This window comes from Entelurus aequoreus, linkage group LG12, assembly GCF_033978785.1.
Source record: "Entelurus aequoreus isolate RoL-2023_Sb linkage group LG12, RoL_Eaeq_v1.1, whole genome shotgun sequence".
NCBI lineage: Eukaryota > Metazoa > Chordata > Actinopteri > Syngnathiformes > Syngnathidae > Entelurus > Entelurus aequoreus.
Genome location: NC_084742.1, coordinates 72,501,495 through 72,515,189, shown reverse-complemented (window position 1 = coordinate 72,515,189; position 13,695 = coordinate 72,501,495). Strand labels below are relative to the sequence as shown.

The 13,695-nt window shown below is 41.6% G+C and overlaps 1 protein-coding gene across 1 annotated transcript; it reads right to left on the bottom strand.

Moving 5' to 3' along the window:
• Window positions 1-2,671: 2,671 nt before the first annotated feature.
• Window positions 2,672-13,695, bottom strand: LOC133662544 (centrosomal protein of 83 kDa-like). Its single transcript, XM_062066653.1, has 8 exons — window positions 13,459-13,695; window positions 13,018-13,358; window positions 12,820-12,958; window positions 11,091-11,183; window positions 10,526-10,657; window positions 3,674-3,925; window positions 3,487-3,618; window positions 2,672-3,110 (listed from the first exon to the last, which is right to left on the bottom strand). The coding sequence occupies exons 2-8, from the start codon at window positions 13,185-13,187 to the stop codon at window positions 3,099-3,101; spliced, it is 930 nt and encodes a 309-aa protein (XP_061922637.1). The 5' UTR covers window positions 13,188-13,358; window positions 13,459-13,695; the 3' UTR covers window positions 2,672-3,098.

Sequence of the window (13,695 nt, the reverse complement as noted above, 5' to 3'; positions counted from 1 at the left end):
ATGTAATATATACATGATGTAAGTATATATGTCATGTAGTAACATTCATAATAACATGTCATATATACATGATGTAGGTATATATGTCATGTAGTAACATTCATAATAACATGTCATATATACATGATGTAAGTATATATGTCATGTAGTAACATTCATAATAACATGTAATATATACATGATATAAGTATATATGTCATGTAGTAACATTCATAATAACATGTAATATATACATGATGTAAGTATATATGTCATGTAGTAACATTCATAATAACATGTAATATATACATGATGTAAGTATATATGTCATGTAGTAACATTCATAATAACATGTCATATATACATGATGTAGGTATATATGTCATGTAGTAACATTCATAGTAACATGTAATATATACATGATGTAAGTATATATGTCATGTAGTAACATTCATAATAACATGTAATATATACATGTAAGTATATATGTCATGTAGTAACATTCATAATAACATGTCATATATACATGATGTAAGTATATATGTCATGTAGTAACATTCATAATAACATGTAATACATACATGATGTAAGTATATATGTCATGTAGTAACCTTCATAATAACATGTAATATATACATGATGTAAGTATATATGTCATGTAGTAACATTCATAATAACATGTAATATATACATGATGTAAGTATATATGTCATGTAGTAACATTCATAATAACATGTAATATATACATGATGTAAGTATATATGTCATGTAGTAACATTCATAATAACATGTAATATATACATGTAAGTATATATGTCATGTAGTAACATTCATAATAACATGTCATATATACATGATGTAGGTATATATGTCATGTAGTAACATTCATAATAACATGTAATATATACACGATGTAAGTATATATGTCATGTAGTAACATTCATAATAACATGTAATATATACATGATGTAAGTATATATGTCATGTAGTAACATTCATAATAACATGTAATATATACATGATGTAAGTATATATGTCATGTAGTAACATTCATAATAACATGTAATATATACATAATGTAAGTATATATGTCATGTAGTAACATTCATAATAACATGTAATATATACATGATGTAAGTATATATGTCATGTAGTAACATTCATAATAACATGTAATATATACATGATGTAAGTATATATGTCATGTAGTAACATTCATAATAACATGTAATATATACATGATGTAAGTATATATGTCATGTAGTAACATTCATAATAACATGTAATATATACATGATGTAAGTATATATGTCATGTAGTAACATTCATAACATGTAATATATACATGTAAGTATATATGTCATGTAGTAACATTCATAATAACATGTAATATATACATAATGTAAGTATATATGTCATGTAGTAACATTCATAATAACATGTAATATATACATGATGTAAGTATATATGTCATGTAGTAACATTCATAATAACATGTAATATATACATGATGTAAGTATATATGTCATGTAGTAACATTCATAATAACATGTAATATATACATGATGTAAGTATATATGTCATGTAGTAACATTCATAATAACATGTAATATATACATGATGTAAGTATATATGTCATGTAGTAACATTCATAACATGTAATATATACATGTAAGTATATATGTCATGTAGTAACATTCATAATAACATGTAATATATACATAATGTAAGTATATATGTCATGTAGTAACATTCATAATAACATGTAATATATACATGATGTAAGTATATATGTCATGTAGTAACATTCATAATAACATGTAATATATACATGATGTAAGTATATATGTCATGTAGTAACATTCATAATAACATGTAATATATACATGATGTAAGTATATATGTCATGTAGTAACATTCATAATAACATGTAATATATACATGATGTAAGTATATATGTCATGTAGTAACATTCATAATAACATGTAATATATACATGATGTAAGTATATATGTCATGTAGTAACATTCATAACATGTAATATATACATGTAAGTATATCATGTATTAATAATAACATGTAATATTTACATATTTTGATCAATAATTTCACAGACGCATCACAACGTTCACTTTTCCTTCAACAACAACAAGACTACTTATCATGGCAGACTTGATGAGAGACAACAAAGACTACTCTAGGACAAATAATGATCCAGAAACTTCTGTTTTTGAGGCTGAATATAAGGAGGATGATCTACAAGTTTTAGAAGCTGTGTGCTAAACATATGCATCTTTAGTCAAACACTAAGGTAGCAGTATTGCTAAGTGCTAAACAAGATATACAAACATAGTAAAACAATCACTTACTGTACAATGTCTCACTGGGATGAAAGACTGATGGGATGTTTATATCTTCCGGTTTGGCTGAAGATTAATCATAATCATGAAGCAAACAAGCATCTTTTGCCATCTTCAGGTCTAAGTTGGATGTCAAAGTGGACCAACTTGTGGGTTTATGTCCACAACCTTCTACTATTTAAGTGTTCAACTTCAGCCTAAACCCTTTCAGTCTGCAACATTTTCCATTTATGAATGTACAAGTGTTGTTTATGTAAAACTGTTTGTTTATTTTGTTGACCAGTGACCGAAGAACAATAATAAACTATCCAGGTGAGAGGCATGATTTATCATCTACAATTAACTTTCAGCAACTCAGAGGCGACGCAGCAGCTCAATATGTCAATATAGCAGCATAAGCTAGTTAGCTCTCTGTGATCACGGCGCTGCTAAAAGTAGTTCCTTGGCGTTAGCGCTTGTAATAACAATGTTGCTATTACTTGTTAATATTGAGGACACTAGAGTATTGTTGTTGCTTCTGGAATGTTTCTTAGAAGGATTTAATGATCTGCATTGTTAGCCACCTCTCACTTGCAAATGTTACTACTTACAATACATCAAAAAACTAAAACATATTCTAGTCCAACATAAGGATTGTGAATGATAAATACAACCCCAAAAAAAGTGCAGTTCCTCTTTAATTGTGATGAGATGGGACTTTTCTGGAAAAAGATGCCAAAGCGGACTTATTTCACAGCGGTGGAGAAGACCCCCTTTCGTTCAGCAGCGCCTCTTCCAACAGCACACACACACACACACACACACACACACACACACACACACACACACACACACACACACACACACACACACACACACACACACACACACACACACACACACACACACACACACACACACGCACACACACACACACACAATAATCAAAGCCTTGTTATGTTTGTGGATGTACAGTTCTTTATTATATTGCGTGCACAAACCTTCACTAAAATATGGACTTTTGTCTAGGCTGGAACCAATTATTCATATTGACTTTGTTTCTTAAGGAGACATTTGCTTCACTATACACACTTTTTGATCCAAGAAGCAATGAAGTTTGTAAATGGAGGTTCCAGGGTACTGATTGTAAGAAGTGTCTTTAACTGACCTGGCATGTGAGGGCGCTAACTTCTCTTTTGGCTTTGTGCAACTGTCCAGTCAGCTGGCTGTGCTGCTCCTGGCTGAGGTTCAGTTCTCCCTCTATGCGCACCACTCGCAGGTCCAAAGACTGGCGCTCCGCCTGCGAGCAGGTTCTATGAGGTTCTTGGCAGCCGTCATGATATGCCAGGTCTTACCTCAAGAGATTTGACCAGAGCCTGAGATTCTGCCAGCTGCCGGTTCTGGGAGAGCTGAATGTTCTCCACCTGCTGGTCAGAGTTGTCCTTCCGGACCTGCAACTCAGCCACCTCCGCCTGCAGACTCTTGACCCACATGGTGAGCTGGGTTTTCTCCTTGAGGACCATCTCCAGCTGTTTCCTGTCCTGCAGAGGGTCAGAATGCTGGTACTGGGCCAACAGGCTCTCCTTCTCCTTCCTCAGCTGAGCGATCTAAGAAGGACCACATGACCCACCCTCCATTAAGTCAATAAAGACCCAGAAGTCCATTAAGTCAATAAAGACCCAGAAGTCCATTAAGTCAATAAAGACCCAGAAGTCCATTAAGTCAATAAAGACCCAGAAGTCCATTAAGTCAATAAAGACCCAGAAGTCCATTAAGTCAATAAAGACCCATAAGTCCATTAAGTCAATAAAGACCCAGAAGTCCATTAAGTCAATAAAGACCTAGAAGTCCATTAAGTCAATAAAGACCCAGAAGTCCATTAAGTCAATAAAGACCCAGAAGTCCATTAAGTCAATAAAGACCTAGAAGTCCATTAAGTCAATAAAGACCCAGAAGTCCATTAAGTCAATAAAGACCCAGAAGTCCATTAAGTCAATAAAGACCCAGAAGTCCATTAAGTCAATAAAGACCCAGAAGTCCATTAAGTCAATAAAGACCCAGAAGTCCATTAAGTCAATAAAGACCCAGAAGTCCATTAAGTCAATAAAGACCTAGAAGTCCATTAAGTCAATAAAGACCCAGAAGTCCATTAAGTCAATAAAGACCCAGAAGTCCATTAAGTCAATAAAGACCCAGAAGTCCATTAAGTCAATAAAGACCCAGAAGTCCATTAAGTCAATAAAGACCTAGAAGTCCATTAAGTCAATAAAGACCCAGAAGTCCATTAAGTCAATAAAGACCCAGAAGTCCATTAAGTCAATAAAGACCCAGAAGTCCATTAAGTCAATAAAGACCCAGAAGTCCATTAAGTGTCAAGATGGTGGCGCCCAGACGGGCTGCGGCTTGCAGACGCTCATGGTAGAAATAGAACAATTTGGCAAAAGTACCGGACAATTCTTTAAATGTCATGGCTGGCTTCCAGCGTGGACACTCTGTGGTCACATACGACCGCCAGACAATTCTGGATGTGGATAGATCGGGCCGTTTTGGACTGAAAGATGCGTGTACGTTGGACCTCCTCGCTAGCATGGGAATACTTCGCCGGCTACATCCAGCGGCCTTTGACGCAGCGGAGTCAAGTACCAGCGGGGACCGTCAAAGGAAGACACGTAAGCGGTGTGATCGGAAGCAGAAGCGGGGATGCCGAGCGGGGCTAACAACAAAGCTAAAGGCTAATCCCCACAGAACGCCGCTTCCTTCCATCCTGCTTTCAAACGTCTGCTCCCTGGAGAACAAACTGGACTACCTGAAGCTGGATTTAAATGCAAGACGCGAGATGAGAGACTGCTGCGCCATATTTCTAACAGAAACGTGGTTGAAACCATCCGTTCCGGACAAGGCAGTTAGCATCGAGGGGCTATGTTTCGGTCGGATAGGAGCAGATCTCTCACTGGTAAATCCCGAGGCGGTGGTGTTTGCATATACGTTAATAATAACTGGTGCAATAATGGGAAGATAGTATCACGTCACTGCTCTCCTGATGTTGAACTATTAACTATAAAATGCAGGCCATTTTATTTACCCCGGGAATTCAGTGCTATGATCTTCACAGCAGTGTACATTCCTCCCAGTGCTAACACCAAAGAAGCTTTGAATGCTTTGTACGGCTCCATCAATGAACTGCAAACTACACATCCAGAGGGACTTTTCATCGTGGCAGAGGATTTTAATCAAGCTAACATGAAAACAGTTTTCCCTCATTTCCATCAATATGTGAATTTTGCAACCAGGGGTGGAAGCAGATTGGACTTGGTGTATAGTAATATTAAGCAGGCGTATAAAGCTGCACCACGCCCCCACCTCGGCTCCTCAGACCATCTATCTGTGATGCTAATTCCTGCATACAAGCCCCTGCTGATCAGGAAGCAAGCTGCAGTGAAGCAGGTGAGGACCTGGCCAGAGGGAGCCATGTCAGCATTACAAGACTGCTTGGAAACCAGACTGGGACATGTTCAAAGCAGCCGCCACCGAAAATCATCACACATGTGGAGGAGTATGCAGAGTCTGTGTCCGCATACATTCAGAAGTGCATGGAGGATGTCAGTGTGATCAAGAACATCCCCACACGGGCCAACGACAAACCCTGGATGAACAGTGAGGTACGTGCAGTGCTGAAGGCTCGGAACAAGGCTTTTAAGTCTGGCGACATGGTGGCATTCAAATCAGCCAGAGCTAACCTGAACCAAGCCATTAGGGTTGCAAAGCGTGCTCACAGTCAGAAAGTGCAGGACTTCTTGGAGAACCCTACAAACACTAGACGAATGTGGCAGGGCATACATGTCATCACGGACTATAAAGCTGCCCCCTGTCCCTGTGACAACAGTATCAGCTTCCTAGATGACCTCAACTACTTTGCAAGGTTTGAGGCACTTAACACCACTCCGGCGAGAAAATCCATCCCTCGCCCTGATGAGCAGCCGCTCAACCTGGATATAGCGGATGTCCGGAAAACCCTGAGGAGAGTGAACCCCCGGAAAGCACCGGGACCTGATGACATTCCGGGCAAGGTGCTTAAGGATGTGCAGACCAGCTGGCTGGGGCTCTCACAGACATCTTCAACATCTCGCTGACCCAGGCTGCGGCACCATCATGTTTTAAGACGGCCACAATCATTCCAGTGCCAAAAAACCCCACAATTCCCTCCCTCCATGATTACCGCCCCGTTGCACTCACCCCCATCATAATGAAGTGCTTGGAGAGGCTGGTAAAGGAATATATTGTCTCCAGACTTCCCCCCACATACCAGTTTGCTTATCGCCCTAACCGCTCCACAGAGGACGCCATCTCCTCTGCACTCCACCTGAGCTTAGAACATCTGGAAGGAAAGGACACACACGTGCGGATGTTGTTCCTGGACTTCAGCTCAGCATTCAACACCATCATCCCGCAGCACTTGGTGAGCAAACCTTGGATTCAGTACCCCCATATGCAACTGGCTGCTAGACTTCCTCACAGACAGACCCCAATCTGTGAGAGTGGGCAACAACACCTCCAGTGCCATCTCGCCGAGCACCGGCTCCCCCCAGGGCTGCGTCCTGAGTCCATGTTGATGACCCATGACTGCTGCGCCAGGTCCACTACTAACCACATTGTGAAGTACACAACAGTAGTGGACCTCATCCGTGACAACAATGACATGGACTACAGGGAGGAGGTGAAACATCTGGTTGACTGGTGCAGAACCAACAACCTGGTCCTGAATGTCGAGAAGACCAAGGAGATCATCGTTGACTTAAGGAAGCACCAGTCCAGCCACGCTCCACTCTTCATCAACGGCACAGCGGTGGAGATAGTAAGCAGCACCAAGTTCCTGGGGGTGCAGATAACTGACAATATAACCTGGTCCCTACACACCGGAGCTCTTGTAAAAAGAGCTCAGTGGGATGAAAAGAGCACAGCTCCCTCCCCCCATTCTCAGCACATTCTACAGAGGCACTATAGAGACCACCTGCATCTCTGTCTGGACTGGAGCCTGCAGGGCCTCAGACTGGAAGTCTCTCCAGAGAGTGGTGAGGACGATGGAAAAGATCATCAGGACTCCTCTTCCTCCTATCCAGGAGATGGCAAAAAGCCGCTGCCTGACCAGGGCTCAGAAAATCTGCAAAGACTCCTCCCACCCCCACCAAGGACTGTTTTCACTGCTGGACTCTAGAAAGAGGTTCCGCAGCCTCCGAAGCAGAACCTCCAGGTTGTGTAATAGCTTCTTCCCTCAGGCCGTAAGACTCTTGAACGCATCATCATTAAATGATCCCCTCAACTCCCCCCAAAATGGATGAACTGGCTGGAATAAAAAAGACAATATAACATACATAAACGTGGACGCATGTGAAAAAAGTGCAATATATTTATCTATCAGGGGCGGCATGGCGTAGTGGGTAGAGCGCCCGTGTCAGAAACCTGAGGGTTGCAGGTTCGCTCCCCACCTCTTGACATCCAAATTGCTGCCATTGTGTTCTTGGGCAGGACACTTCACCCTTGCCCCCGGTGCCGCTCACACTGGTGAATGAATGTTGAACGAATGATAGGTGGTGGTCGGAGGGGCCGTAGGTGAATGAATGATAGGTGGTGGTCGGAGGGGCCGTAGGTGAATGAATGATGAATGAATGATAGGTGGTGGTCGGAGCGGCCGTAGGTGAATGAATGATGAATGAATGACAGGTGGTGGTCGGAGGGGCCGTAGGTGAATGAATGATGAATGAATGACAGGTGGTGGTCGGAGGGGCCGTAGGTGAATGAATGATGAATGAATGATAGGTGGTGGTCGGAGGGGCCGTAGGTGAATGAATGATGAATGAATGACAGGTGGTGGTCGGAGGGGCCGTAGGTGAATGAATGATGAATGAATGACAGGTGGTGGTCGGAGGGGCCGTAGGTGAATGAATGATGAATGAATGACAGGTGGTGGTCGGAGGGGCCGTAGGTGAATGAATGATGAATGAATGACAGGTGGTGGTCGGAGGGGCCGTAGGTGAATGAATGATGAATGAATGATAGGTGGTGGTCGGAGCGGCCGTAGGCGCAAATTGGCAGCCACGCTTCCGTCAGACTACCCCAGGGCAGCTGTGGCTACGAAAGTAGCTTACCACCACCAGGTGTGAATGAATGATGGGTTTTTAACATGTAAAGCAACTTTGGGTACTTAGAAAAGCTCTATATAAATCCCAGTTATTATTATTATTATTATTTATCTGTACAGTAATCTATTTATTTATTTATATATATTTATATATATATTATAAATATATATTTATTTATTTATATATGCACCTTATTGCTTTTTTAATCCTGCACTACCATGAGTTTATGTAACGAAATGTCGTTCTTATCTGTGCTGTAAAGTTCAAATTTGAATGACAATAAAAAGGAAGTCTAAGTCTAAGTCAATAAAGACCTAATAAGTCCATTAAGTCAATAAAGACCAGAAGTCCATTAAAGGCCTACTGAAATTAATTTTTTTAAATTCAAACGGGGATAGCAGATCCATTCTATGTGTCATACTTGATCATTTCGCGATATTGCCATATTTTTGCTGAAAGGATTTAGTAGAGAACATCGACGATAAAGTTCGCAACTTTTGGTCGCTGATAAAAAAGCCTTGCCTGTAGCGGAAGTAGCGTGACGTCACAGGTTGAAAGGCTCCTCACATTTCTCCATTGTTTACACCAGCAGCAAGAGAGATTCGGACCGAGAAAGCGACGATTACCCCATTAATTTGAGCGAGGATGAAAGATTCATGGATGAGGAACGTGAGAGTGAAGGACTAGAATGCAGTGCAGGACGTGTCTTTTTTCGCTCTGGCCGTAACTTAGGTACAAGCTGGCTCATTGGATTCCACACTCTCTCCTTTTTCTATTGTGGATCACGGATTTGTATTTTAAACCACCTGGGATACTATATCCTCTTGAAAATGACAGTCGAGAACGCGAAATGGACATTCACAGTGACTTTTATCTCCACGACAATACATCGACGAAGCTCTTTAGCTACGGAGCTAACGTGATAGCATCGTGCTTAAATGCAGATAGAAACAAAAGAAATAAACCCCTGACTGGAAGGATGGACAGAAGATCAACAATACTATTAAACCATGGACATGTAACTACACGGTTAATACTTTCCAGCCTGGCGAAGCTTAACAATGCTGTTGCTAACGACACCATTGAAGCTATCTTAGCAACGGGACCTCACAGAGCTATGCTAAAAACATTAGCTATCCACCTACGCCAGCCAGCCCTCATCTGCTCATCAACACCCGTGCTCACCTGCGTTCCAGCGATCGACGGAGCGACGAAGGACTTCACCCGATCATCGATGCGGTCTGCGGCTAGCATCAGATAGCGCGTCTGCTATCCAAGTCAAAGTCCTCCTGGTTGTGTTGCTACAGCCAGCCGCTAATACACCGATCCCACCTACAGCTTTCTTCTTTGCAGCCTCCATTGTTCATTAAACAAATTGCTAAAGATTCACCAACACAGATGTCCAGAATACTGTGGAATTATGCGATGAAAACAGAGCTTTTTGTATTGGATACAATGTGTCCCAATACTTCCGCTTCAACCATTGACGTCATGCGCATACGTCATCATACATAGACCTTTTCAACCGGAAGTTTAGCGGAAAATTTAAAATGTCACTTTATAAGTTAACCCGGCCGTATTGGCATGTGTTGCAATGTTAAGATTTCATCATTGATATATAAACTATCAGACTGCGTGGTCGCTAGTAGTGGCTTTCAGCAGGCCTTTAAGTCAATAAAGACCCAGAAGTCCATTAAGTCAATAAAGACCATAAGTCGGGGGTGTCCAAAGCTTGTAGTATTCAGGTTCATGACAATGAATTTAAAATTGAAGTGTAAACAGCACAACATTTTATATATGACCCAATCCAAACCACATTTTCCCACTCATGGCGCAAAACAACCAACACAGAAAGTCAACACACATAAGACAACCTGCTCACTCAACTTTGTGGATGTTATAGACACATTTTAATATGACACCCCTGCAATGCATGATGGGAAAAAAGCTACTTGATATTCCTGATTGATGACAATACTTCCCATGCTCTTGATATTAGTTTTTTGAAAATAGTAGATTGACCCAAGGTAAATAGTTTGGACGTCCCTGGTATGGCTGATAAGTACTCACCTCCACCTCGTAGCGCAGCCGCTGGCGTTCGAGTACGCCAGCATGTTGGTCCTCCTGGTGTTCAAACTGGGTGTTGAGCACAGTGGAGGCGTAACGCAGCCTGTTGAAGTCTGACCTGTACTTCTCGGCCTCCTGCAAACACAACTAAACATCTGTCAAGGTTGAAGTGGCGGGACAAGAAAAAGGCCATTTACTTAATGTCAGGAAATAGAGTACAGCGGAACCTCCCTTTACCACCTTCATTTTTGTGACTTCTGATTGTTTGTGAGGGCACCAAAGGGACTTTGGTGTGTTGGCAGAGCAGCACATACAGAGAACAGTTCATCTTGTTGTTGTTGTTTTGGCTTGTTAATAAAGATATAGATGATCCTGTATCCAACTTGACTTCACTGAAATATTTGCATATTGACTTTGTTTCTTATGGAGAAATGTGCTTCACTATAAGAACTTTTCAATGTACAAACTGCACAAGAACCAATTAAGTTTGTAAATGGAGGTTCCCCTGTATGCATTTAGCTAGGCCCTAAAAGTGTTGTGGTGGCGTTGGAGATCATCCAAAACTGACCTCTTCCAGTTTGTGGAAATGTTCCCTGACCGGCTGGTCCATTTCCTGCTGCATCTGAACTTTCAGCAACTCCACATGTTGAGGAGTCATCACCTGATGTGTGGGACAAGTGTGACATCATCACCTGATGTGTGTGACATCATCACCTGATGTGTGGGACAAGTGTGACATCATCACCTGATGTGTGTGACATCATCACCTGATGTGTGGGACAAGTGTGACATCATCACCTGATGTGTGTGACATCATCACCTGATGTGTGGGACAAGTGTGACATCATCACCGGATGTGTGGGACAAGTGTGACATCATCACCTGATGTGTGGGACAAGTGTGACATCATCACCTGATGTGTGGGACAAGTGTGACATCATCACCTGATGTGTGTGACATCATCACCGGATGTGTGGGACAAGTGTGACATCATCACCGGATGTGTGGGACAAGTGTGACATCATCACCGGATGTGTGGGACAAGTGTGACATCATCACCGGATGTGTGGGACAAGTGTGACATCATCACCGGATGTGTGGGACAAGTGTGACATCAACAATAGTGCTGTGTTTGTTTAGTGTACCACTTGTTTTTGATTGATTGAGACTTTTATTAGTAGATTGCACAGTGAAGTACATATTCCGTACAATTGACCACTAAATGGTAACACCCCAATAAGTTTTTCAACTTGTTTCAGTCGGGGTCCACTTAAATTGAGACTTAAATTGTGGTATGGTCAATAGTGTCTGTTTGTCTAGTGTACCACTTGTGTGTGGTGGTATGGTCAATAGTGTGTGTTTGTGTAGTGTACCACTTGTGTGTGGTGGTATGGTCAATAGTGTGTGTTTGTGTAGTGTACCACTTGTGTGTGGTGGTATGGTCAATAGTGTGTGTTTGTGTAGTGTACCACTTGTGTGTGGTGGTATGGTCAATAGTGTGTTTGTGTAGTGTACCACTTGTGTGTGGTGGTATGGTCAATAGTGTGTGTTTGTGTAGTGTACCACTTGTGTGTGGTGGTATGGTCAATAGTGTGTTTGTGTAGTGTACCACTTGTGTGTGGTGGTATGGTCAATAGTGTGTGTTTGTGTAGTGTACCACTTGTGTGTGGTGGTATGGTCAATAGTGTGTGTTTGTGTAGTGTACCACTTGTGTGTGGTGGTATGGTCAATAGTGTGTTTGTGTAGTGTACCACTTGTGTGTGGTGGTATGGTCAATAGTGTGTGTTTGTGTAGTGTACCACTTGTGTGTGGTGGTATGGTCAATAGTGTGTTTGTGTAGTGTACCACTTGTGTGTGGTGGTATGGTCAATAGTGTGTGTTTGTGTAGTGTACCACTTGTGTGGGGTGGTATGGTCAATAGTGTGTGTTTGTGTAGTGTACCACTTGTGTGTGGTGGTATGGTCAATAGTGTGTTTGTGTAGTGTACCACTTGTGTGTGGTGGTATGGTCAATAGTGTGTTTGTGTAGTGTACCACTTGCAAGTCTATGCAAAGTCTACAATGTTACCATGAGTTGATTAACGTGGACCCCGACTTAAACAAGTTGAAAAACGTATTGGGGTGTTACCATTTAGTGGTCAATTGTATGGAATATGTACTTCACTGTGCAATCTACTAATAAAAGTCTCAATCAATCAATCAATGTGATGGCTTTCATGGCTCTTTGTGGAGCTTAGCTTTTGTTGAAAGATGTAAAGGTGAGCAAAATACTGTCCTCGCTATGTTGATCTTCTTTACCTGCAGTCGCAGCTTCTCCATCTCCCTCATCTTGTCCTGCAGCTCCTCTGAGCACTCACACAACTGCGACTGCAGCTTCTCCTGTTGGCCATGGAGATGCTTCACCTCCTCCTGGAGATGCTTCACCTCCTCCTGCAAGCTGAGAGCAACACATCAAGCTCCCTCTCAGTGTCAGATGAAGAGCAGATGGAGGTGTACCTGGAATGTTCGTGCTTCAGAACATTATAGTTGGACTTATAAGTGTCACACTTCTTCTGCAGGTCAGTGAGCATGTGCTGGAGCTCCATCTCATGCTGAGGCTCCATCTCATGCTGAGGCTCCATCTCAGTGGCAGCTGCAGGCAGCAAGTGTGGAAGCTCGGAGTCCATTTGGTCCTCACGGTAGCAGAAGAATGATAGGAAGTGTGTTGTGTCTATCTGCAGGTTCAAAGCCCCACGATGCTGACGTCACAAAGCCCTGAAGTGTACCGGAAGCCCTGACGTCATAAATGGTGGTGCGTTTTACGCCTTCTCCAGTATGGGAATAATCAAACTTTTCCCCTGTGATGTATTCAAAGTACAAGACGTGGACAAAATACCCCAAATGTAAGAGTGACGATGACAAATTGACTATATAGTTTGAATAATTAGTTCAGCTCACCCCGGCGTTGTGAGGAAAGACAACAAGTGTAGTTACACCATGAAATGATTAACGTGGACCTCGACTTAAACAAGTTGAAAAACTTATTCGGGCGTTACAACCTATTTTTATGGACTTGCCTCTTTGTGATGTTAACTTCCTGTTATAAGCCGTTATACAGTATATGCCTTGAGCTCTTATTTTGAAGGCGCTAAGAGCGGAAGTGGTGACACGTTGCGGAGTTTTTGAAAAGGAAAT